The following is a 27,477-nucleotide window of genomic DNA, read 5'->3' as shown; positions in this document are numbered from 1 at the left end:
GAATTAAAGGCCGCCCTCAAAACCTCTCTATCTCAAGCTGCCAAATTGCTCTGTGACTCTGGGACTATGATTGGGCCCAGGAAGTAGGAGTCAGCAACTCTGAGGCAAAAAATCAGGAAGACAGTGAGCGTTTGGGTGGAGTGCCAGGTCCTCAAAAGAATGCTTCTTTGTCTGCATGCCATCTATGCCAAAGCAAAACATATTTATCAGCATCTGAAATCTGCAAGAGAGTCTAAAAAGTTTAAGCAACAAGAAAGGGCTAAGTAGAGACTGATTGTTCATGATCATCATTGCTAATTCAGGAAGTATAAAATGTTTTGTGAGTCTCCTTCCTTAGAAAGCAGGTTTTATTTTACTTTACCAAGCATAAAAGCATATGAGGGCTCCATAAATGTTTCATGCCCTCTAGCTACACCTTCCCACGGCGATTTTCAAGACTTAACTGTCATGAGTGAGGTGCTGATAGAAAAGTGGCTCAATTGCTTGTTGTCTGAGCAACTCTTCACGACAGGACATGAATAGTCCTGCAGGGACTATGTGCTGAGCATAATTTCCGGAATATTCTGAGTTGCCCTCTGTTACACTCTTATTTGTCCCTAGGGCTGAATTAGCACCAAAAACTGAATTCATTTGAATGTGTTTTTTTTTCTCCTTTATTCCATAGATGGATGGACAGAACGATGGGTGCAATCCAAACACCAGTCTGATTATGGTAAATTCCAGCTGACCGCAGGGAAATTTTATCAAGATAAAGAAAGAGATAAAGGTAAATACTAGAATTCAGGAACGTATTGATGGACTCGGAAAAATATGACTTTTACCCAGTTACTTTTATACATGATTGACAATTCATTTATTTCTCTTACCTAAAAATAAAATAAAATAAAAGAGTAAATAGAGCTGGACTTGATGGTGAGTGCCTGTAATCCTGAACTCAGAAGGTTGAGGCAGAAGGATAGCCATGGGTTTGTAGCCAGTTTGGGCTAAATGATAGGTTCCAGGACATCCTGGATTATAGAGTAAGATCATCTCTCTCTCTCTCTCTCTCTCTCTCTCTCTCTCTCTTTCTCTCTCTCGCACGTGTGTGTGTGTGCGTGCACGCGCGCGCGTACACACACACACACACACCAAAACAAAAGTAAGTAAAAAAGGATGGACCTTCCACAAAATGTATTATGCCCTGGAACTGGGTAATGGACACATTATCCCGTTCCTCTTCCTAACATCTTAATGAAGCAGTTTTTATTGTCTTCCCAGGTTTGCAGAGGAGCCTCAAAGAGGTTTTGATAGTTGCCTGAGGCTATTACACAGCTGAGAGAGATTTGGCTCTGGTCCTGACTCCAGGGACTGTGTCCATCACCACTAACGTGTGCTGTTTCCCCCAACTCCTATAATTTTACAGGTAGCATTCCACACTGGGAACCCGAGAAAGACTCACTAGGGACCTGAATGTTGCTCTGTCTAGAGCAGCTTCGGGTGATGGAGCGGAAAGCAGATGGGCCTGGGATGGCTGGCTAGCTGGGTAATGGAAGCATGTCCTCTTGCTCCTCAGTGTTGATTTTAGATGAAGATAACCTTCCCCTGCCATGCTCACTAGACAGAGCTTTCGTAAGGGCCAAATAATGTTGTGGAGGAAGGGCGAATTCCGAGACAGGGACGGCGGGCATGGGTTCTTGGTCTGAGAAAGCTTTTTGTTCTATAAATAGAGTTCATTGATCATCCCCTGGAGTGATTTCCCATCTCCCTCCATCTGGCTACTGTTATGAATCTCATTTTCATATTTATTAAAGGAGAGAATTATGAACTGACTTGAGCGTTTTAAAATCTCGTTTAAATCCTCTCTGGAAAACTGTTTCAGGGGATAGAGAACTGGAGATGGAGCATCTCCTGGGACACTTGTGTCTTGGTCCTCCAGTACCGGCAGTCTGCGCAGCCACACGTCTCCGTACAGTTTGGCTTCTCGGCTGATCCTCCCGCACACCATGCTCTGTGGTCCATTAGATCTGGTTGTCTGGAAGGACACTGGGGTTACAGTGAGACTGAGAGAAGGAGGTTGGTTTGGTTTACACAGCAGGGTGTGGCAGGGCAGAGCCTAAGAATGTGGTCTTCTGCCCTCTGTCCATTCCTTCCTTCCTGGCTCTTCTAGCCCCTTAGAGGCCTTAAGAGAAGTAGGAATACTTTTCAAAATGAGACAGCTCACAGCATGATGTCAGATATAAAGGTTTTACCACAGAGCTTGGTGTACGAGAAATGGTTGAATGCTTTTCTGAATCAGACTCTGTGCTCATTCCCGTAATTTAGCATATTTTGTTGATGATGATTGTTTGTTTTTAGAGTCAGGGTTTCTTTGTATAGCCCTGCCTGTCCTGGAACTAGCTCTATAGACCAGGCTGACCTCGAACTCATAGAGATCAGCCTGCCTCTGCCTTGACTGCTGGGATTAAAGGCGTGCGCCACCACCACCCAGCTTGTTGATTTTGAAGAATGGGTCTCACATAGCTCAAGTTGGGTTTGGACTACCTATCTCCCTGCCTCTGCTTCTCAAGGGTTGGGATTACAGGCGTATGCTACCAACTCCAGCTTCATTTAACGCCTACTCATTGAGCATTTCCGCGTGTCTGTCATTTGTGATTGTGTGATTCTTAGCAAGGCACTTCCTATTTGATTGCTCCATATGCTTAGCCTCGAAAAGCTCTGGGGTCCCTAGCTCTGCTGTTCACTGAAAGGATTTGCCATTACCACAAATTGGTGGTCACTGTCATGTGAAACTTGTTCGATGACTTCATGACAAAATGAAGAAATGGGTACAGTGAACCTTACGTTGTTATTGTCAGGGTTAATACACCAACACATGTGAATGAAGAAACCCTCTGTAGAGTTAAATGTTAAAGGCTGGGGAGATGGCATTGCATTAAGAGTGCATGCTGAACGAGAATAAAGACCCGAGTTCAAATCCCTAGAACCAGGACTGGAGAGATCATTCAGCAGTGACTGAGATATGAAGAGCGCACGCTGTTCTTCCAGAGGACCCAGGTTTCCAGTTCCCATATAACATCTCATAACCATCTGTGAACTCCAGTCCCATGGGATCCATTGCCCTCCTCTGTCATCTGCAGGCACGACACGCATGTGATGCACATACATCCAGACAAAACAAACAAAATAAATAAATCAATCCCCAGGATTCACGTAAAAAGCTGGGATGGCCATGTACTCCTGGAACCCCAGTGCTGGCATTGGGGCAGAAACAGGGCAGTAACACTGGGGCTTACTGGCTGCCAACTCCAGGTTCAGTGAGAGACCCTGTCTAAAGGAACACGGTGGAGAGAGATAGAGCAGAACAACCAGCATCTTCCTCTGGCCTCTGTGTATTCAGAAGCATGCACATGTGTGCGTGCAACATATACATACATGCATACACACATGCGCACGCCCCCCCCCACAATTTTTACAAAAGAGCTCAATTATTTAGTGATTGAAATACTCAGTGAGCTACCATAACAATTATTATCTGAGCTAATTCTGGGCTCCTTTCTACTGTAGCTCTTACACACACAGAACCTTATTCTGCTGCCTAGCTGGCCTCAGCAAAGCAGGGCCTTGACTTATAAAGCTGCGGAAAGATGCTGAAATGTCTCTAGAAAATAAGCGATAGCATGGTGCAGAGGAATGCTTCAATGTGGCTTGAGATTCCAGTGAGGTTGCTTCCATGCCATGCAGCTTCACGCCTCCTCCCCATGACTCAGCCTCCTAACTTATTAAATGGGCGTAGAGCCCACTTTTCCGGACTGCCCAGAGGCTCAGATGAGATAATAGTACACAGCTCCTTGCACTGCACCTGGCACACCATAGTGTGTGAGGAAATACTAGAGCGTGGTTAAGTCCAGTGCTGGGTCTCTCTAGGTACTTTCGGGGGAATTTCAGCCTGAAGCCTCTGCACTTTCTCTCTGTCACCAGGTCTCCAGACCAGTGAAGATGCCAAGTTCTATGCCCTTTCCACCAGGTTTAAGCCATTCAGCAATGTGAATGAGACCTTGGTGGTTCAGTTTTCGGTAAAACACGAGCAAGGCATCGATTGCGGCGGTGGGTATGTGAAACTCTTTCCTGCCACACTGAACCAGGAGGACATGCACTCAGAGTCCCAGTATTACATCATGTTCGGTAAGCTCCCTGGAGCAGCTGCTCTGGGCCCCTGGGGGTTTGGATGAGAACCCCTGTGCTGGTTGAAAAGACTTAGACCTGGAACAGACAGCTTGTAATTCGATAGCTCCACATCCCCTGTGCAGCAGGGCTCCCCAGAGACCTGAAAAGAAGGCATCTCTAAACCCAAATGTTAATATAAATAGACCAAAGCGGTGTGGAAGTACACGGTACCGCAAGTCTATAGCACACGGAGACGCAGCCCAGTTTTCAGAAAGGGAGGAGCACAGACCTGCAGCGAGGCACTGTGCTCTGCCCAGAGAGAAATACCGCCAGGGTCAGAGAAACGACCTTCTGTAAGCATCTGTGAATGTCCAGAGTGGGACATTCGGAGCCTACATATGTAACGGAGGCATTCATGAGGCTCTCCAGCTTTTAGCTCCAACCTTGAGTCCAGCTTCGATTGGTGATACTGAAAAGCCAGCAAACAAGCATTCCAGCCTCTGAAGCACAGATGAAGAATGTGGGCTAAACCGGATGTTTTTGTACAAAGTCAGTGAGAGGTTATGCTGGACAGCAGACACTAACATTCCCTTAATTCTCTTTAGATACTTCCTTTCCCTGGCAGCCTCAGCTAGCACTTGCCTTTCCTCCCCATCCCTTCCCTTTTCCTCCCTGCTCCCCTCTCCTCCCCTCCTTTTCCCCATGTAGTATTCTTCCCTTTTCAAATTCTCCTCTTCAGCTTCACTACCCCCTTTAAAATCTGCATACTTTTTCTTTCTTAAATCTCAACCCCCTCTTACTAGGTCTTACTCTGTAGTTCCAAACTCAATATGTAGCCCCAATTGGCTTCAAACCCACAGTGATCCTCCTTCTTCAGCACCCCCAAGTGTTGAGATCATAGGCGCAAGCCCCCATACCAGCTTCTAGTCTTTCTCTCATGCAGAGTGTAGCACTCAGGGTGTGTAAAGCATGTCCGCTGCAGTATCTTTCTATTTTATTCGAGATCTGTACCGTGTATCACTCTCCCCATTTTGCAGATGAGGAAATAAAGGTAAGAAATTTGCTCAAGGTAAGTAGAAAACCAAGATTTGAGTCAGTCTGTCTATAAAGCCTTCATCTTCTCCCTTCAGGCAACTGAATACATTTTTAAAAAGCAGAATGAAATCTATATTCTTTTTTTTTATTACATGTACAATATTCTGTCTGTGTGTATGCCTGCTGACCAGAAGAGGGCACCAGACCTCATTACAGATGGTTGTGAGCCACCATGTGGTTGCTGGGAATTGAACTCAGGACCTCTGGAAGAGCAGGCAATGCTCTTAACCTCTGAGCCATCTCTCCAGCCCTGAAATCTATATTCTTATAAAAGCATTGAGCCAGGTTGGAGGATGGGTCAGCAGTGAAGGGCACTGGCTGCTCATCAAGAGGATCCAGGTTTGATTTCCAGCACCCACATAGCAGCTCACAACCATTCAGAGGATGGAGTTCCCTCTTCTGACCTCCACTGGTGCCAGGCACATAAGTGGAAATAGGAATAGTCTCAAACAACACACACACATAAGATAAACATAAAAATTTAATTTAGCCGGGTGGTGGTAGTGTAAGCCTTTAATCTCAGCACTGCAGAGGCAGAGGCAGGCAGATCTCTGTGAGTTTGAAGCCAGCCTGGTCTACAGAGTGAGTTCCAGGACAGCTAGGACTGTTATACAGAGAATATTTGTCTCGGAAAAAATTAAAATTTTTTTTTTAATTTAAAAGAGTATTGAACCAAGTGTGATGCTACATGCCAGTACACAGAGGCAGAAGCAGAACAAAGGTTACGAGGGATGTGAGGCCAGCCCATCTACATATCACCTGAACACGCAGACCTTTCATGGTTCATCCCCTGTGCAGTCACTCTTCCCATCCCACGTCCTAGGCCGGCCACCCCACCCTCTTCTCCTCGACTCCTTGTCCCCACATTCTCCCCAAGGTTACATGGCTCTCTCCCGATGCTGTGAGCGCCTGGAGGTATACCTCAGAGCCTAGCACCAAACATGACCCCTTGAATGCCCAAGGCTACATAGTGTCTTTAAAGAGTTTGGGGGGAAAATATTGATGAGGCACTATGAGATCACAAGAGACAGCATGATTCAATACAGCTGGGGGCCATTTGGAGGAGGTGTTAATTATTCTTTAAAGAGTGAGTTTGATTTTAATAGGAGGAGGAGAGCATGTAATGAGGGCAGAATCAACAACGTGCATGAAGACTCAGGTATGAAATTCAAGTGCATGGTAAAGAAGTAGGGAGAAGACCAGTGTGGGGAGAGAACAGTACAGATGCCTTGTGTGTGTGTGTGTGTTGTGTTGTGTATGCGGGTATTGTGTTATAGGATTACATGTTGTGTATGTGGTATATGTGTATGAGTGTGAGCGTGTGTTGTGTTGTGTCTGTATGTGTGTTGTATGTATACATGTGGTATGTGTGTATGAGTGAGAGCTTGTGTTGTGGTGTATGTGCATGTGTTGTATGTACATGTGTTGTGTGTGTGGTATGTGTATTTGAGTTATGTTGTGTGTGTTATATGTATACGTGTTGTATGAGTGGTATGTGTGTATGAGTATGAGCATGTGGTGTGTGTGTGGTGTATGCACACATGTTGTGTGTGTGTGGTAAGTGTGTGTGTTGTATGTTTATGTGTTGTGTGTGTGGTACGTATGTATGAGTGTGAGCATGTGTTGTGTTGTGTGTGCATGTGTTATATGTACACGTGTTGTGTGTGTGGTATGTGTGTATGAGTCTGAGTGTGTGTTGTGTTGTGTGAGCTTGTGTTGTGTGTGCCTGTGTTGTATGTACACTTGTTGTGTGTGCAGTATGTGCATGTGTGTGAGGCTGAGAAGTTCTTGGTGAGTTATGAGTAGAGAGCGATAAGATGAAAGTCTCAGCTCCCCAGCTGGGACTTTCTGGGCTCCCCAGCTCTGACCCAGTTCTCAATAGAATTGTCACAAAATCCGAGAGGTTTCAGGCTCTCTTCCTAGGTAGGAATGGCATCTTACTTTTCTGAGCCACGTCCATTTAAATGGAGATGGTAATGCTTAATTTGTCAGAATTAAATGATGTTTTGGAAACTCCTGGCTTAAGAGGGGCTTCCTGTGGGTTTGGCCCGTGGGGCCCTGGCAGGAGACTAGAGGAAGTTTTGAGGTGTATCTCTCAGCTGAAAGCCTGCTTCTCTCCTACTGTGCACCCCCCACTCTCCCTGGTGCACTGCCCTGCCCTTCCCTTTCTGCTGCTCGTCCTGAGCAGCGCTGTACCTTCTTCTCTCAAAGCCTTGCCTCCTGCTTTGTGAAGAATCCCTTTCATTAAATCCTTCTCAAATAATCCTGACTCTGAGTGTGGCATCTGTTTCTTTCTGGAAATACCGAGTGAGACACAGGCTGCATCTGTCTTGGGTCTTGGCCTCAGACTGGGCACGCTGCCTGAAATAGATGTGAAATCACACTTTGGGGTTTAATTTCCAGGCCCGGACATCTGTGGCTTTGGCAATAACAGACTACAGGTCATCCTTTATCACCATGGGAAATACCATGAGAACAACAAGACCCTCAAGTGCAGGGTGAGTATGTGAATTAGTCTTCGGCTCAGAGCAAGACATTTTATTTTTAAACTTTTAAAATTTTATTGATTTTTATATGTATGATTATTTTGCCTATATATGTCCCACATGCATGACTGGTGCCCACAGAGACCAGATCCTTTGTGACTAAAGTTACAGGTTGTATGAGCTGCATGCGTGTGCCGAGAGTTGAACCCAGGTCCCCTGGAATAGAAGTCAGGACTCTAAACTGCTGAGCCATCTCTCCAGCCCCAGAAAAAGGACTTTATAAATATGTTATCTCATTTTTTCCTTATAAAAACTCTATCAATTAAGCATTATCATCTCCGTTCTACAAATTAAGTAGACCTAGAGATGCGCTATATATACATTGTAGGAGTTCACAAGGGAACAGCTGGCCAAAAACACGGGGAAGTAATGTGGGATGATGTCTGGTGTGACATCATTACCCACGGCCAGATAGTAGGATGGGGGCCAGGAGTACTGTGCTTAGATAAGACGGGTGGGTCAGTTTATCTCAGTAACAGAAAGTCAAAAGCATCTAGATTAGTTAGAGGGCAGCAGGTACGGTCAATCGACAATCCTAACAGCAGTATTAGCCAAATGCCAATTCTGCCTTGTGGACTTGAGCATGGGATAGATCCAGTCAGATAGGTCTTTTGAATTAACCAAACTCACAGTAAAGCCTGATACAGTGATTTGTGCCTGTAATCCCAGCAACTCTGAAGGCTGCGGCGAAAGGGTTTTGAGTTCAGTGCCAACCTGGGCAACTTAGCAAGATCTTACCAAACCAGAACTTTCACAATTGAGTAAAGATAAGAGTCAAGCAGAGGAAAGTGATGTGGGAGCAGAGAAGAAGGCTCTGCCTCCACCTGGAGGCGTAGGTAAGGATGGCTTCTTGGAGAAGGCTTCCCTGTGCTGAAGATGAGTGTGCTCTAGGAAATTAGTGTGACGATTCTGTGGAAAGATGACCTCCTGGAAGAGGAGACTGCGTGAGCAAAGACAAGGAGACTCACGAAACGGAGGCACCGCGTGAGGGTGGATACAGTTGGTGTGCAAGGAATCTAGAAAAACCCATGAGGCCTGGGGCATTAGGGATCTTATGTAGAAGCTAGACCTTCCTGACCAGCCTTGTACATGGGGTTGGATGTTCTGAGTCCCCCTTCTGGGGCAAATCTCAGCTTGGAAGCTTAGTCATGATAGAGAAATCATATATGACCCCTGCTCACAATTTAGTAGGACAGACAGAAAACAAGTTAGATTGAGAATGATCAAGCTTTAGGTGAGTAGGGGCTGGAAGATGGAGGACCACAGGAGTGTGACACTACAGGGGTGTGCACCTGCAGGGTGAACAGGAAGGAAAAGGGGAATGTGATAAAATGTGTGTAAATATGTGAGGGGGGCATGAAGGCAGCATAGTGTCTGAAGTCTACAACGTCCTATGAGGAGCTGAAATATCACCCATTCCCTTTCCAGATCAATAAAGACACTCACCTGTACACTCTGATCATTCGCCCTAATGCTACTTACGAGGTTAAGATTGACAATGAGAAGGTGACAACGGGGGCCCTGGAAGATGACTGGGACTTCTTGCCTCCCAGGAAAATAAAAGACCCCTATGCCAGGAAACCAAGGAAATGGGATGACCGGCTACAAATAGAGGATCCTGAAGATAAGAAACCCGAGGTCAGAGGGAGTTTAGTTGGGAAGCTGATCTCAGGGAGAAGAAGGCACAGTCAGGACATTAGGGCAGATGAGTAAGTCAAGCGTCTGGGAGGTTGATGCCATGAGTTCAAGCCAGCTCTAGCAGGTGTGCTCAGGGTAACAAGACTGAAGGTGGAGACTGTGTGGGAGCAAACCACAGACAAACCAGAGCAGCAGCTCACATGACTGAGGGCAGGATGAGGGCAGAGGCAAGGATAATACCCCCCTGAAGTGAGTCTAAACCTCTCAAAGTCAGAACGACGGTGAACCAGGGTCTGTAAAGGCCTTTTCTCTCCTGCACCAGGCCATCACGGCAGAGCAGGAGAACACAGCAGGCAGAGTCATCCCCCTGTCTGCACTTGAGTCCCCAGTTTCCTCCCCGATCATGTCACCATTCTCATGAAGGAACATTCTGTTTTAGGACTGGGAGGACTCTGAGTTCATCCCAGACCCAGAAGCCAAGAAGCCAGATGACTGGAATGAGGAGATAGATGGGGTGTGGGAAGGGCCGCTGATACCGAACGTCAAGTACAAGGTAAGGAGCTCGCTTTTCAGTGGAAATTTATACAGAGAAATCAGATGGTAGAGATGTCAACTCTAATTTAGAAAAATAAAATTTCTAAGCTGCAGGCTTGTAATCCTAACCCTTAGGAGGTTAAGGCAGGAGGATTGCAAGTTCAAGGTCAACAAGGCCTTGTCTCAAAACAAAATAAAACAAAGTGAAAACAAAGCAGAAACTCTGAGATCCTGTGCTCTTTCCCTCTTCACCCCACACAGGACGGTGACCACAGCAAAGCCTGTTCTCAGCTCCTCCTACTTGTGAGGGGGAGGGGTTGGTAAAGCCAGCACGAAGGGAATGGTTCGGGCAGGCTTGGGCAAGGAGCTTGTCCAGAGTTGGGAAAAGCTGCCAGTTAAAGGAACAAGATACAAACAGGAAATGGTGGAGGGCTCAGGAATCCGATGTCTTAGAAGCAGGCCAGAAGGGCAAAGAGTGGGATCCCCATGGGTCCAATGTGTTTAGGGGATAAAGGAACTTCTTTTTAAGGGCCAACCCCTGATGTCAAATCAGAAGCAAGCAGCAAAGGACTCAGCTGACAAACGGTCTGGCAATAAACCTGACTGGAGCAGGCATTTTATCTGGCCACAGTTTCCTGTGCCACACAGGAAAAAGAGAAAAGGCCCAAGTGCCAAGATACTTAGACAACGTTCTCCAAAAAACTGCATTTTCTTAACTTCATGAATATGCCTGTTCAGAGAGCAGGCCAGGCCAGGCCACTCCTGCCAAGTCATTTCACTCCTAGTAGGCGGGAAAGGGAACTGGGCAGAGTCTTATGTCTTTACTCAAAGAGAGGAAAAGTTCTAGGAGTCTGGTACACTGCTTATAAACTCATTGATGCTTTTTGATTGTATGATATTAGGAGAGTGGAAAATTGTTACTGACATGTCCACTGTTGGTTCTCTGTGTAGGGACAGTGGAAACCTCGGATCATTGACAATCCCAATTACCAGGGGGAGTGGATCCACCCAGAGATAGACAATCCTAAATACAGGCCTGACACCACCATCTGCCACTATTATAACATCAGCGTCCTCGGCCTGGATCTTTGGCAGGTAAATCACTCTGGGCTCAAAGCCCCTGACCAGCAGTCCTTGTAGCTCCCACAAAGTAGAAGAATCTCTAGCTTGGAAGTTACAGACTTGAATAAATCTTGATCTTTCTAAACCTCAAACAACTCACCTTTAAAACGGGAGTAACTGTAGTCATCTTCAAAATTTTAAGAGTCAAAACCTACTTAGTCCCTTCTATACATTGCTGGATTAAAGACTTGGCATGTTTGTTTAATTTTCACGGTATATCTATTTCTCAACATCAAAAGAAGGCTCAGAAAAGTTGAATAAATTTCCTAAAGATATGTATCTGGTAAGATAAGCAGAAAGCTTGGGCCCGAGCAATAGCCTTTCTTCATCAGGCCTACTCCAGTGTGCAACTAATACTTTTGGATGCCTTTGTTGATCTTACATGATTTGCTCAGTTGTTTTGTTTTGTGATAAGGTCTCATGTAGTGCAGACTGGCCTCCCTCCAACTTGCTATGAGGTTGAGATAACCTTGAACTTCTGCTTCTCCTGCCTCCACCTCTAACTGTTAAGTCACCAAAGCTTCTGTAATGAGCACCCCCATGTTTTAAGTTCTTAGTTTCTTCATTCATTTCCTGCTTTTCCCCCCCATTTTCTCAGTTTTCTGACTTCAGGAGTCAACATAGAGATGGAATGAAGTCACTACCATATGCCAGGCAGGGGTTCAGAAGGGCAAGGAAGGAGGAAGGGACACAGCTTATGTCTTTCCTTCCTGGCTGATCTGGAGAACACAGATACACATCACACATAATCACGTTGCTGTCTCTTTTCTTTTTTTAGGTTGTTACTTTTAAGTAAACCAGAACTTTCTATATCATGTAAACATATAAAGCCATATTAATGTGCATACTCTGCTTCCTCAAAAACAATTACATTTATTTAATGTGTGTCTGTGTGTCTGTGCGAGTGTGCACGCATGTGCGCATGGCCAGTGTGTGGTGGAGGTCAGCTCTCTCCTTTCATCATGTGGGTCCCCAGGTTTGCCCACAAGTATCCTTGCCTTTCAGAGCCATTTCATTGGCCTTTAAAGTATCTCTGGGCTCCACCAACCTCTCTGAACAGGCAGACCTTCCTTTCCTGTTTGAAGAATTTAGCCACATCAGAGGAGTGCTCTCCAAGCCTTAATTTTTAATGCATGTAGGTTGACAGAGAATCACAGATTCTGATCTGGAATGAAGCCCCAGAGACTTCATTTCTAAAATCCAAGGCGTGTGTGTGTGTGTGTGTGTATGTGTGTATGTGTGTGTGTGTGTGATAATTCTGCATAATGCTGACATCATCCCCACAGGCATTTTTTTTCCTTATAATTTCTAGTTAGGTCTGACTCCTAGGTCATACTCCTTTTCACTTAGCTAACCGACACTGAATCCTTGCATCTTACAGGAGAAGCGAAGTGACTAAGCACAGACAGACAGCATTCCTGACCTGCCCCCTCTAGCCATTAGTGCCCAGCCCCGAGATGCTCTGTCTCTGTCCCAGCTGGACAGCCCAGTCCCTGACACTTCCTGGTTCCCATTCTGGTGCCTCCAAATCCAGTCCATTACTTTTCCCCTACTCGAAAGTGATTGCATTCTGGGGTTAGGGCTGAAGCTTGGAGGAGACAGCAGAGAACAAACATTCTGTACGGTCTTTTAAAAGGGACAGTAACACAAACTAACAGGGTATGTGTGGTATATTAGCCCGTGTATAGGCCAGAGGTTGACCTCTGGATGTTCTTCCTCAATCATTTGCCTGTCTTATGTTTTTGTTTTATTTTGTTTTGGTTTGATTTTTCAAGACAGGGTCTCTCTGTGTTACAGCCTTGGCTGTCTTAGAACTCACTTTGTAGACTAGGGTGGCCTCAAACTCACAGAGATCCACTTCCTCTGCTTCCCAAGTGCTAGGATTAAAGGCGTGCAACACCACACCTGACCCATCTTACTTTTTGAGACTGGGTTATTTATTACTGAGACTGGATCTCACTGTTTTATTCAAACTGGCTATCCAATGAAGCCAACTATTTCTGTCTCCTGGGGTTGGGATTACAGACCTGGGCCAGGATGCCCGGCTTTCGCATAGATGCTTAGGATCCAAACTCAGATCCACGAAAGCACTTTACCCACTGCCATCTCTCTAGCTCCTACTCTTTCCACTTTATGATCCAAGAGGACTAGCACTGGAAAACCAGTAACTTCCCATGAATTAACTTGTGAAAACATCATTAAGACCATATTTTACAATTGAATGCAGCTCTTTCCCACAAGTTCTTTTCTCTTACTCAAGTGACCACAGCAGGGGTAGACGTATGTTCCCTGCTACCTGGATTTTGCAGATAAAAACTTGTGAGTACAGATGGGAGATGAATAGATCAGTGGGTTAGGAAGCAGACCTGGGGGTTTGATGTGAAGTAGGGAGGGAACAAGGGGCCACTGAAGAAAACAAGGAGGTCAGGAGCACTCTTCTCAGGAGAAAAGATGGGCAAGCCAACAAATGGGGCAGTTTTCTAAGCGAGATTGCGGACAACTCAAAAGAAAAAAATCCAAAAGGTCAGAAAACATCTCACAGTTGCAAAAGGAATTTTATGAGCCAATTTAAAAGTAAATGACTTAGAGCAAACTCAGAATTCCGCTCTCCTATGTCCATTTGTCATTTATTTTTCTGTAGGACACAGCATCAGTGGAATGATGTAAGCCAAGTAAAAAGCCTTTCTTATTAATAACAAAATATATATGCAAAATGCAAAAAAAATACAGGTTTTGGTCACAAAACAGGACGAAGCTTTATAAAATATAGAGGAGAGGCACACAAACTTCATACTGGAATGTTTTCTTGTTCACACAGCTGTTGGAGCGAAATTAATAATGATTTATTTTATTTTATTTTATTTTTTTTGAGAGAGGGTCTTACTATGTAGCTCCAGCTGTCCTGGAACTCACTCTGTAGACCAGGCTAGCCTTGAACTCACAAGAGATCCACCTGCCTCTGCCTCCCAAGTCCTGGGATTAAAGGTGTGTACCATCATGCCTATTTTAGCAATGATCTAGTCAATATACACAATCAGTCATAGATTAGCCACCTTTTGGTCCTTTGAAACACATCCAGATACAGAAAAGTTAGAATAGTCATTCTCATCTATTGAGTGACATTTGCTAGGCACTGGGTTTTAGAGACGTTAGTTCTAACTTTCATGACACTACTATCAGAGAGTTATTATTTTCCATGATTCACATTTCTATGATGACGATGGTTTTGCTATGTCACACACTGGCTGGCCTAGAACTCACTATTTAGAACAGGCTAGCCTGGACCTCACAGGGATCTGCTTGCCACCTGCATCTGTCTTCTGAGTGTTGGGATTAAAGGACTATAGGCCACACCCATCATCATCATCATCAACGGGGTCTCAGGTAGCCCTGACTGATCTCACACTCACTGTGTAGTTGAGAATGACCCTGAACTCCTGATTGTTCTGCTTGACCCTCCCAAATCCTGGGATTATAGGCATGGACTATCATACCTGGCTTCCTGACTTACTTAGGAGGGAATAACTCAGAGGGATCGAGTAACTTGCCCAATGTCATAAAGCTAGACTATAGCTGAACTGATCTGCTCAGCTCTGTGTCTTGTGCTCCTTTCTATTTTATTCCTTTGTCATGAACTAAACACTGAAACTTACAAAGCATGGATTCAATCTCTTAGTGACAAAATTGGTTTTGTTTTGATTTTATGACAGGGTTTCATGTACTGTTATGTAAAGAGTTTGAAACCCCAATACCCTGGCCTCCACCTCCCATGTACTGGGATTACAGGCATACTTTGCTAAACACAGCTTCTTAGTATACTATTTTAAGAAAATAGAGAAAGGGGCTGCAAAGATGGCTCAGTGGTTACTGTTCTTGCAGGGGAGCCTGGTTTTGTTAACAGCACCCATATGGTGGCTCACAATAGTCTGTGACTTTAATTCCAGGGGAGTCAATACCCTCTTCCAGCCTATGAGGCTCCTTCACTCATGTGGTAAACATAAACAGACATAGGCACACACATATACAAATAAACAAATATGACAAAAGCCTTTTGGAGAGAGAGATCGCGACTGTGTGTGGTTTATAAGCTTGTGTGTATGTAGGTGCCCATACCCATGGCCAGAGGAGAACATTGAGTACCCTGTTCTATTACTGTCTACCTTGTTCCCTTGAGACAGTGTCTCTCACTGAACCTGGAGTGAGACTGGCAGCCAGCAAGCCCCCATGAGCCTCCTGTCTCTGCCCCAGACAGCACTGGGGTTGCAAGGCACCCTCACAGCCATACACATTTCCCACCAGTACTGGGGATCCAAACTAAGGTTCTCATGTTTATGCAGCAACCGCTCTTGGCCACCGAGCCGTGTCTCTAGCCCCCTAGGAACCTAGTTGCAATAACCTCACCATTTTCATTTCAACAGGTGAAGTCGGGCAGTATCTTTGACAATTTCCTTCTAACAAATGATGAAGAGTTTGCTGAAGAGGTCGGAAATAAAACCTGGGGATTAAGAAAGGTGAGGTGCTTTTCCACCCTAACTTCCAGAGGTCCGATTCTGTCATTTGTAAAATCAGAACCCACAATCACTATCCCAATTCTGGTCACATGATCTTGAGAGACAGAGAACTCACATTCACTGGACATCTTCCGACTTGTCACTTTGAGCACTTTTCAAAATATGTCTTACTTGTCCCTTAAGGAGACCTTGAAATATAGATATTATTGCATTTCTTAGGTATGGAAACTGAGATTCAGAGTCTAAACTGCCCAAGGTCACACAGCCTTTGACTTGTTGAGTTGGAGCCTGAACCTAGAAACCATGCTCCTTCTCCTTCGATGTGCCACAAGGCCTTCTCAGTGCGCCATTAGAGGGAGCCGCTCAGTCCACCTCAGAGGGGTGGGAAACCGGAGGGAGTGGTATTGCTGTTTATCAGCTCCGCCCTTCCCGACACTATTTTATGTGTGTGTGTGGGGGGGGTGATATTCGGAATGATGACTTCAGAAGGAAGACATCCTACATCCAGATGCCCTGGCCCTGCAGCAGGAAGGTCAGTCCAAGTAGGTTTATAGCCCAGGCTTAATGCTTTAGCAAGAAGGTAAAGGCAAAAACAACCCCGCCCCCACCTGCCCTGAGCTGAAGAAATGGCTCCTTGAGAAAACGTGTGCTGGGTAAGCCTTAGGGTCAGAGTTCGCATAGCCTTAGGGTCAGAGTTCGCGTAGCCTTAGGGTCAGAGTTCGCATAGCCTTAGGGTCAGAGTTAGCATAGCCTTAGGGTCAGAGTTCGCATAGCCTTAGGGTCAGAGTTCGCATAGCCTTAGGGTCAGAGTTCGCATAGCCTTAGGGTCAGAGTTCGCATAGCCTTAGGGTCAGAGTTCGCATAGCCTTAGGGTCAGAGTTCGCATTCCCAGAGCCCACACAAAAGCCATACTTGTGTCCAGGCACACAGGTTGTGCTAGGCAACTGTTCTGCCACTGAGCTATATTATGAGAATGTTTTACTTTTTGTTTTAAGATGGGGGTCTCACTAAGTTACCCAGGCTGGCTTTGAAGTCACTCTGTAGCCAAGGCTGGCCTTGAACGTGTGTTCTTTGTCTTCAGCCTACTAAGGAGTTAAGATTACAGGTCTTTGGCACCAGGCCTGACTCCCAATGGATCTAACTGAAGCTGTTAGGCGTGGTAGCATTTGCCTTTACCCACCGGGCTATCTTGCTGATTCTGTGCTCTGCTTTAAAAATACTTCTTAACCTAGTTTTGTCTTGTTTTAACTTAGTGTGATCATCTTTATTTTGTGATACTAGAGATCTAACCTAGAGCTTTGCTCATCCTAGACTGAACCACTCCCCAGATGTGTCATTATGATATATTAGTTAAGAGCATAAATTTCCTAGGTAGACTGCTCAGGTTCAAATCCAGGCTCAATCCCTGACTGGTTATATGAACTTGGCCGATTTGTTTAACTTCCGTCGTCTATCAATTAAGAAAATTGATAGCAAACTATCTTCTAAGTTCTTAACATCTAGCATGTGTTCAACACATGATATCAATAAACCATACATTCATTTGACAAATACTTGGTAAGAGCCTGTTCACCACAGGAGTTGTTGGGGATATAGTAAAGAATTAAAACTGAGACATTTTTATCTTTGTGGCTTGTATTCAGTTTGGAGAGAACAAAATATAAAAAGTCCATATAAGCTGGGTATGAGGGCACATCTAACACTGTAAAAAACTACAGGAAGGGAAGCAGAGGTGGAAGGATTAGGAAAGAGTCCACAGTTTGGCATGGTGGCGCACACCTTAAATCCCAGCACTCAGGAGGCAGAGGCAGGTGCATCTCTATGAGTTTCAGCCCAATCTGGTCTACACAGTGAGTTCTAGGACAGCCAGGGCAACATAGGTCTCAAAAAATTTTTCTTAAAGAAAAAAAGAAAGCATTCAAGATCATTCTATGTTATGTAACAACACTGTCTCAAGGACAAAATAAGCAAACAAATAAATAAGAAATCCAAGCATCAGGTTCCCTCACATGGGAAGGGGATGAGTAACGCAAACAACACACCAGTGTTGTCTAGCCTGCGCTGGGTAGTGATAGAGGCACCAAATAAATAGATGATGAATCTGGATCTATTTTAGTGTAGCATTTTAAATTTTTTTTATTACATCTATTTAGTGTGTAAGTGCGTGCACATGCCACAGAATGTCTGTGGAGGTCAGAGGGCAACTCCTACTATATGAGTCCCAGGGACCAAACTCAGGTCATCAGTCTTGGTCAAGGACCTTTCCTTACTTGGTCATCTCGTCAGCCCATTTTATTTTTTAAATTACTTTATTTTAGTTTTCACTTCATTTTACTTTTCTCATTTTGAGGCAGGGTCTTAGGTCAACCTTACATTCTTTGTGTATCAGAGGATGACCTTGAACTCCTGCTTCCACCTCACAGGTGCTAGGGTTACAGGTATTCAACACTATGCCTAGTTTTAAATCCATTTTATTTACAAATGCAAAGTACATCATACACCTAGACATAGATTTCTCTCCTCTGCAGAGGTTCTGAAATTTCTATGTAAAGGAACACTATATCCTAGGAATCTTGAAGCCAACGGGAAGGCTACAGATGTTTCTAAAGTGTATCTGTTTATATCATCTGTGAAACTTTGAAATCCCACACTCTAAACAGGATGTAGAGCAGCAGTGGAGAGAGCTGTATGAGGAAATGGAGAAGAAGAAGGAGGCGGAAGAGACCAAAAGGAAGAGGGAAAGGGAGTGGGCCAGGCAAGAGGACATCTGGGGACTTGATGAGGAGGATGAGGAGGACAATGAAGAGGACTCTGAGAAGGAACCAGATGAAAAGTCCAAGCTGGAAGACAGTGCGTCTCTGGGTAAAAAAGAAGCCCGCTTTGACCAGAAGGATGAACTGTAACTGCCCAGGGGAATTCTGCACAGAAGCAAGAGACAGTGCTTAGCAGGGGAAATGCTCATGGTTAGCAGTGTGGGAAGGAAAGTGACTCACTCTCTTCAGATGAACTTTGGATTTATATTTCCACTCCCCCCTCCATGCTCTATTTGCTTATTGGTAGAAAGGGAATGGTATTTTCTGTTTCATGAGGTGGTTATAGGGAGTGGTATATGTGTTTAAAGTAACCAATGTAAATATATTGTTTAAAAAAAGGGGGGGAGTAGTTAAAACTACTATCATTATCATGGTGTTTATGAAATTAATTGTTGGTAAATAAGCTTCTGTATAAACTTGGTTCTCACTTTCAGTTGAGCCCTATTCTCCTGGGGATTTTCTTTGTTTAAACATATATGTTTCTCAGTATTTACTGAGCAGTGCTGACAGTTCTACCCAATGTTTTTCTCTTGTAAATGTAATGAGCACCTAGAAACAAAATCAGAACATCTACAGAGTGCTTGGAAAAATACTTCATGAAATTCACTGTGTTCGTGTCCTAATTTTTAAATGACTGTTACTTGTTTGCAGGTTTGCTGGTCTTATTTCTATCTGCTTTGTTCCACCTTCTCACAGCGTCACTATCTCTTGCATTCTTGTAGTTCTTTGTAGATTAGAAAGCATTTTCCCACGCGTTTGCGGCCTGCCTACAATGCACCCATTCAGTTTTGCAGTGGTCACTGCGGAGGTCACGGCTATCTTTGGTTTACAGGCACAGACACTTGCTCAGGGTCAATCAGTAATGGGTGGGCCAGTCTCTGAACTCAAGTTCATCTGGTTGCAAAGTTTATCCTTCTACTGTACCAGGCAATTTGAGTGAATATCTGTTACTATTGATACAGACTGTTGGCAACCTGTTACATGAAAGAAATGTCCTTTTGGGTGCATTTTTTAAAAATCCAACAGTTAAGGAGCCAGTAACCATTACACAGGGCTACAAACATGAATCAAGGTGTTCACTAAATAGCTACTAGAAAGAATAAACTCTCAGCACTTGGGAGGTAGAGGCAGGAGGTTGAGGACCATCCTCAACTACATAGTGAGCTCAAGGTCAACCAAGACTAGACCCTGTCTCAAACACAAAACAAAACAACTAAAAACCAACCAGCCAGCAAAACAACCAAATCACTCTGCCTGTGCCTGCTGGTTTCAGAGACAACTTCATACAGAGAGTAACCTTTGGCTCAGGTATTGGAGAATGTAGAAAAATACAGAACATATTTTGGAGTTAAAGACCAACAAGGCTGAACAACAGGATTTGGAGTCATAAGATCAGTGAGAGTGGCCGGAAGCTCTTTCTTCCTCCCTGGAGGCTGGGCCCTAGTCAGTTCTGCTTTTGTTTTTTTAGAAAAACAAAACTTTTAAGTTTTAAAAGAATATCTTTTACTTATTCTTTAACAATTCCATACATATATGCATAAGCACCTCATCCCCATTTGCGACAGGATCCCATGGTCTCATTGTGTTGCACTGACTAGTAGAGACCTTTCTAGGAAGCATAGGCTAGCTCTGAGCTTCCTCTTACCTCAGCCTTTGGAGTGCTGGAATTACAGACATGAAAAAGCTGTCCAGCTCCTGATGAGGGGTTTGGGACTTTTAAAATATTCTAGGTTAGGGGCCAGTAAGATGGCTCAATGGGTGAAGCAGCTAGCCACAAGACCTGAGTTCCATCTCTGAGTTTCACATGGTAGAAGGAAAGAACCAGCCTAAGTCCTCTAACTTCCACACACATGCATTGTGTACACACAAGAATTCATAAGTAAAACAACTTGTAAGTTGGCCATTGGGCGTGGAAAGAAACTTGTCTGGATTAGCACGCTGCCAGTCCACGGACTGTAGAGAGCTTTCATAGTCAGGTGGAGTGGCCATAGCACACCAGCCCTCAAAAGACAAGGTTTCAAAACAATAAAAAGTTTTAAAATATTATACAAGAGCTAGTCATGATCTCTCTGGTACTGTCTGATCCAAAACACATTGAGGGTGCCTTAGATGTGGCAGCCTGGACCCAGAAACAGGCGGGGAAGTGAGCTTCATGCAGTTGATTCTATGGCACAAACATGGCTTATTTTCTTCCACTGAAGGATTCAGGAGAGCACTAACTGGGCCTCTCAGCATTAAGGAGCATGTGACACTTCTTGTGAGCAGTGAGGAAGGGGAGAGACCTGCAACAAACTCGGTCTCAGGGCTGTGGATGAGTGACAGTGTTTGCCTAACCTGCACGGTACCCTAGTGCTGGGAGAACTAACGGGTGGCTCTCGGAAGTCTCACCAGCTTAATCTGGCTACTAATGAAAAACAAAAAATGAGGTTGTTCAAAGATACCTAAAGCTAGAAACTTTAATGGCGCAGTATGTTTTTGTTCAGGTCTATCTTCCTAGGATTCCCTTTCCTGTTTGACTGGGGCCTTGTACAGGGCAGTGAAGTTTCCCAAGACGGAGTCTCTGCTGGGGTTCTATTTGGTTGTCGGTGAGGCAGGCCCATACTTGTTTTCCTCCTCCGCAGAGAAGACAATATTCATTAGGCTGAAAAGACATCTTCTAGAATGAAGAAAGAAATTAGACGGTTTCCCCTAAGTTGTAAAATAAGCTCTAAAATTTAAAAATTGCTACAACAAAATGATATGCACATTAAAAAATGTGTATTTCACAGGACACTTTTTTAAATTTTAAATTTAAAAATTTTATGTATATAGGTGTTTTACCTGCATGTATGTTTACCTGCCACTTGTGTGCCTGGTGCAGGTAGAGGCCAGAGGAGTACATCAAATCCCCTGAAACCAGAGTTACAGATTGTTGGGAGCTGCCATGTGGGTGCTGGGAATTGAACTAGAGTCCTCTGGAAAAGCAGCTAGTGCTCATAGCTTCTGAACCATCTCTCCAGCTCCAGACCACTTGTTTATTTATTTGTTTGTTTGCTTGCTTAGTATACAATGCTCTGCCTGCATGTGTCCTTGCTGGCCAGCAGGTGGCACCAGATCTCATTACAGGTGGTTGTGAGCCTCCACGTGGTTGCTGGGAATTGAACTCAGGACCACTGGAGACACAGACAGTGCTCGTAACCGTTGAGACATCTCTTCAGTTCCCCATGCCATGCTTTTTAAAGACATTTTATATTGTGATTGCATTCCCTAAATGCTCTCCAAAAATACTCAGCTGAAATCTCTAGGAAGAGGCAGAAGCAAGTAGGTGAGAAAGTCACGAGGGGCAGAGGACAAAGGAAGGGAGAAAGCAGCCTTCCAAAGATCAGTCCTCTGTTTTAAGGTCAGCTGCTGGTAGGAGGCAGGGAGAGTTGGAGTCAGGGAGGAGAGGCAGGCTGGTCATAGGAGCTCTGCATCCCCTTCATGCCTAGTGGAGCCTGGTGCCACATACATACAGATGTTCTTCCTCTGTGCGGCTCAGCCTGCCTTCCAAGTCATCTTGTCTTTTCAGTTTATCTAACAGCCTCTCAACAAACTCAACACACATCTGTCTCTCTCTGTTAATCAGCAAGTGTCTTGATCTCTTGCTCATCTTTGCCCTCAAGCCCTTCCGGTTCATGATCTCAGCACAGGGCTCTAGGCAGAGGACTCACCTGCCCAGCTGGTTCCTCTGTGGGTTCCAAGCCTCCTTCAATCATAGCTTATGAGCCACCTCTTCACACTTTCTATCTGCTTTTTATTTACTTATTTTTAGACAGAATCTCACTACACAGCCCTGGCTTGCCTGGAATTCAAAACGTAAAACCAAGCTCGCCTGAAACTCACAGAGATCCACCTGCCTCTGCTTCTGTTGTTTAGTTTCTTTGAGTCAGATTTCCATCTTCTAGGACCCAGTTTTCCATAACCTTTGTACTCCTCTCCCTGCCATCAGCACATTTTCTGCTTCCTCAGGCATGATCCTACCGCTCCAGGAGGCCACTGCAGAGTCAGCCTGCCCCAGGGTGACTGCCTTTCTCTGTCCACTTCCCTCCTGGGGGCTCTGGGCCCTCCTACCCACCATCATCTGCTGAGGAGCTTGGATCTTGCACTCACAGATGGTGGTCTGAGCCCCTGGCTCCCTCCAGCAAGGTTTCTCCACCCTTGTTTTTGCCTGAGCTGTGGTCACAACTGCTTTTGATAGGGCTTTTCTTCCAGGTTCCACATTCTCTGGATGATTTAATACATATTAAATTTATATTTTTCAAAATAATTATTTTCAAAAACATAGATGTTTAGCATAAAATGTTGGAGTTACATATATGTTAAGAAAAAAAAGCCCAAACTTGTCATTTTCCCCAATCCAGAGACAGTTATGCAGTATTTATTGTATTGTCCCTAGGTTTTGTGCTCATTTGCTGATTGATTGGTTTGATTTTGCATATGATACTTTATCATCTTTGTTCTCTGACAATGACACTGAAGTTTTCCCTTCTTTTCCACACAGAGAACTAAATTTTGTTTAATATGTTTTGGTTTGCATATTTTCTTAAAATTATGATTTTTGTTTTATATGAACATGTTTTTATTTATGTGACATTATTTAAATTTCATTTAGTTATTTTCAGTCTTTTCTCTGAGCACTGTTTTATGAGGCTTTAATTTTTAAATTTATTATCATTTTACATGTGTGTGCATGATGTGCTTGGGGGGCATGTCACGGTATGTTTATGATTCCCAGTACCCATATCGCAGCTCACAACTATCTGCCATTCCAGTCCCAGCGGATCCGAGGCCCTCTTCTGGCCTCTACCGGCACTCATGGTGCACAAACAACCATGTAGGAAAGATACTCACACAAATACACAAAAATAAATAAGTCTTGCCAGGTGTGGGGGCATATGACTTTAATCCCAGAACTCTGGAGTCAGAGGCAGGTGAATTTTTGTGAGTAAGAGGTCAATCTATGTATAGCGAGTTCCAGGACAGCTGGGACTATATCGAGAGACCCTGTCTCAAAAAGGCAAAACAAAATAAAACCCCAAAATAAATAAATAAGGCTTTAAAAAGAACATTCAGTTCTATTATAAGAGTGGTAGACATCCTTATAACAAAAGACAGGGTCAAACAAGGAAAAAATAAGATTTTTTTTTTAAACTGACGAGTTTCATTACTTAGAAGATTGAGGCAGGAGGATTAGGAATTCAAAGACAGTCTGGACTCTATCTCAAAACACAAAAAGAGACAGGATAGAAGATCATTCTGAAATGAAGGCTAAAAAGTTAAAGGAAACCATTTTTGCACTTCAGCTCAGTGAACAATGGGCAGTCACGTAAAAATGTGGCTGAACAGAGGGTAGATGAGAGGAACTACTCAACCCTGCTATTTGTTCAGAATCTCCTTGGCTTCTCATGTATGGTATAGGACAAGGTGTTTGATGTCTTATTATCAGAAAAACTATCTGTGCAATATTCCTTTACACTGTGTGAATATATATTTGCTGGACTGGTTTAATAAAGAAGTTGACTGAACAATTGCTGAACAGGATAAAGTTAGGTGGGAGAATCAAACTGAGGATGATGGGGAAAAGAATGGCAGAGTCAGAAGAGTTGCCAGAGACATGGACATGCCATATTGAGCAAAGGTACCTAGTCACATGGCAAAGCATACAAAAGAAATAAGGGTTAATTTAAGTGTAAGCTTTAACTAGTAACAAGCCTATTGCCTGAGCATTTATAATTATTATTTAAGCCTCTGTGTGGTTACCTGGGAGTGGCTTGCAGGACAGAAACTTCCACCTACAATTGTCCTTTCTAGAAAGGAAGGAGAAAGTTAGGCTAATATTTCTGGTTTCTATGACCCACCTTGAGAGATTGAATTCTTGTTTCAGTGACTAACTTCAAGGGAGAAAGGTAGGAGAGAGGAAGTTGGGAGAAGGTCAAAGAGAAACTTGCTTTTGGGTTTTTTCCAATGTCTTTCAGTTCAAATTACTTGGCATAATAAAACACTATACTTGGTGGGCTGATTTACAAGCCCCAGTACCCCCACTTATTATAGCGCCTTCTCCTCCTCTTCCTCCTCTTTTCTTTTCAAAGTAGGGTCTTAATCTGTAGCCCAGGCTGGCTTTGAACTTGCAGGAATCCCACTGCAGTCTCCTGAGTGCTGGGAGAAAAGGTGCGACACACCATTCTGGCTTTCCTTTTTATATTTATTTACTTATTTTTTTATTATTTGTCTTTGAAATAAGATTTCTTTGTGTGTAGTCCTGGCTGTCTTGGAATCCACTATGGCTGGCCTAGAACTCACAGAAATCCACCTGTCTCTGTCTATTACTCAATAGGCTGGGATTAAAGGCCTGTGCCACCACCACCAGGCTATCATCCCCAGTCTTAAATTTAAAATGCTGAGATGAAGAGTCTCCTTCAGTTGCCAAGACTGGTCCAGATTTCGCAATGCTTCTGCCTCAACTTCCTGAGAATCTAGAATTACAAGTGTGTGACACTTCACCTAGATCATAATACTTTTATCTCGTGATGGCAGTCCTCAACTTTAGATGTTAGAGAGGAACACCCTTAAACCATGGGTTTAAGGGTGTTCCTCTCTCTCACTAGTTTGGAGGAAAACAAACAAACAGACCAACCAAAGCTCTAAGCTTGACTCTGAGTCAAGTATCATATGTTTATATTAACCCAATCACTACTGCTAAAGGGTTTGAACTCCAAAGAAAACACATGGTACCATTACGAAAAGAAGAAAGAGTAGAAACCAAGAAATCATGACACATGCCTACTTTTATACTGAACTAACTTTGAGTTAGTTCATCTTTGTAATGGCAACAATAATACAATAAAGGGGAATGCAAAGAATAAATTATGTATCAGATATGACTATCACTCAGGAATTATAAAGCACCATGCAAAGATTGTTATTCTTGCATTACTTTCCTGTGTTTGTTTGTTGGTATTTACTCACATTTCTAGTAGGTGCTCTTCTATCTAGCACTCGTCTTCAATTGTGCTGAGATAATGAACTGGTAGGATATTAGGGTCAGTTGTGGGCTGGGTGTTGGCTTCTGTCCAGAGTTCTTACGTAGGGCCCAGGTAAGTCGTTAACTTCTCCAAGTTCCTTGGAGCTGAAAGTTTGATCCAATGGTCTGTAACTGAGTCTCAATTTTTTTCACTACTTTCAGTTAGATACCCAGGAAGTTAAATTCTCTAGGTTATAATGTCTTTGCCTGAAAAATGGAGGCCATAAGAACTCCATCTTAGCCAGGTGGTGGTGGCTCACGCCTTTAATCCCAGCACTCGGGAGGCAGAGACAGGCGGATCTCTGTGAGTTTAAGGTCAGCCTGGTCTACAGAGTGAGTTCTAGGACAGCTACGGCTGTTACACAGAGAAACGCTGTCTTGGGAAAAAAAAAACCCAACAACTCTATCTTACATCTTAGAGCTGTGATAATATTAAATAAGATCATTGATATAAAGATTTAGCCTAGTAAAAGATCTTAAGCTCAAATATAAGTTCAAATTTTCTTTTTAATTAATTTTTTACCAAGTTTTAAAAATTTTATAAATAATAAAAAAATTACTATAAAGTATTATTATTTGTGGATAAGTATTTTGCCTGCATGTATGTTTTTGCACCATGTGTCTACCTAGGATCTGTGGAGACCAGGAGAGGGCAATGGATTCCCTGTAACTGGAGTCAGCTGTGAGCCACCATGTGGGTGCTGGAAACCAAACTTGGGTTCTCTGGGAGAGCAGCCCATGTTATAACACTCTGAACCATCCCTCCAGCCCCAGTTCACATTTCTTTATTGAACATATACTAGTTGGGTGTGGTGGCACAAACCTGTAATCCCAGTACTTGGGAGGCAGAGGCAAGAGAATCAGAAGTTTACGGTCAGCCTTGACTACATGAGACCCTAACTGAAAATACCAACCCTGAACAATAAAACAGAAAAAAAAAATCCACTACTTTTATTTCTGTTGTCTTATGACTACGAGGAAGGCTCTGTGTCAACTCTAAAGTATATTCATCTTCTGTTTCCTTGGAGGATAACTATTGTCAGAGAACACTGTGTCTTCAGAATTTGGACCAGGAACATTTGCCAGCAGGACATGGTCTCCTGAGAGAAATCCTACTCCTTATTGGCAACTAGAGTTGATAACTGTGCTGCTTCTCACATAGGGAAGACTTAGATTCAGGCTAAACTGAAGACAGTATGAACCTGCTGGGCTTCTTGGAATAGAAACAAGCTATAAGCTTCTAAGGACTCCATAAATTCTGTAAAATAGCCCCATTTTACAGATAGGGAAATGGAAAGTAAGACATGAATTGACTTGATGTAGGTAACAAAGCTCACCAAGAGAAGGCAGGCAGGTTGGGTAGCAGGGAGCTTGCCTGGTACACGTGGAATCCTCAGTAATGAAGAGAGAGAATGGAGGCTGTATAATGTAAAATGGGTTTTGGGGTCAGATGGACATAAATTAGGGTCCCAGCATGGCCATTTTACTAGACTTTGAACTCTGGTCTAGTGACCTATTTTTTTAAATTTCAATTTCTGTATGTGTTGTGTGTGGGAATTATAATGTTATCTGCTGCACACAGATGTTGTGAGGTTGAACTTAGAGAGCACATGTGAAACCGAGTAACTGGAACACAATTGGTACTCCATAGATGGTCAGCTACTTAGGAAGCCATATGTTAAGAGCCCAGAAGCATGTTGTACTGCTGCTTCCAGGAAGCTCACATCAGCACTGAGCATCTCTAAAGCAGCTCACTGTACATTCAACTGCTTATTCTTATGACTTCTTTGGGCTGATTCAAAATGACGCTACAGAAAGAGAAGGAGGCAGCAAGATACACAGAAGAAGAGAGACCTGATGTCTAGTTAGGGCTCTTCTTTGGGGTGTGTGTGACCTTGAGCCCGGTCTCAATACTGGAATTACAGGAACCGTGGCATTATTTATTTATTCTTAGCTAATGTTCTCCTTTGTTTAAGGGAAACAATGTTCTTTACCTCCTGCCGTTTTTTGGAGGAACAGATGCAGATGCTAATAGC

The 27,477-nt window shown here is 43.8% G+C and overlaps 1 protein-coding gene across 4 annotated transcripts; it reads left to right on the top strand.

Moving 5' to 3' along the window:
* Positions 1-659: 659 nt before the first annotated feature.
* Positions 660-19,008, top strand: LOC125412519 (calreticulin-like). Of its 4 annotated transcripts, none has more exons than XM_048453367.3 (8): positions 660-766; positions 3,958-4,161; positions 7,642-7,736; positions 9,213-9,422; positions 9,862-9,975; positions 10,908-11,051; positions 15,497-15,589; positions 18,250-19,008. In XM_048453367.3, the coding sequence occupies exons 2-8, from the start codon at positions 4,128-4,130 to the stop codon at positions 18,490-18,492; spliced, it is 933 nt and encodes a 310-aa protein (XP_048309324.2). In that variant the 5' UTR covers positions 660-766; positions 3,958-4,127; the 3' UTR covers positions 18,493-19,008. The 4 variants fall into 4 exon arrangements, with proteins under 4 accessions (XP_048309324.2, XP_085542527.2, XP_085542526.2 ...); XM_085686400.2 differs by lacking the exon at positions 660-766 and adding an exon at positions 3,799-3,903 and having other exon boundaries at positions 4,004-4,161; XM_085686401.2 differs by lacking the exon at positions 9,213-9,422.
* The last annotated feature ends 8,469 nt before the right edge of the window (positions 19,009-27,477 follow it).

The sequence above is a fragment of the Myodes glareolus genome, chromosome 3, assembly GCF_982192425.1.
Source record: "Myodes glareolus chromosome 3, mMyoGla1.1, whole genome shotgun sequence".
NCBI lineage: Eukaryota > Metazoa > Chordata > Mammalia > Rodentia > Cricetidae > Myodes > Myodes glareolus.
Note: the sequence above shows the minus strand (reverse complement) of the source record. Positions and strands in the feature narration are given on the sequence as shown.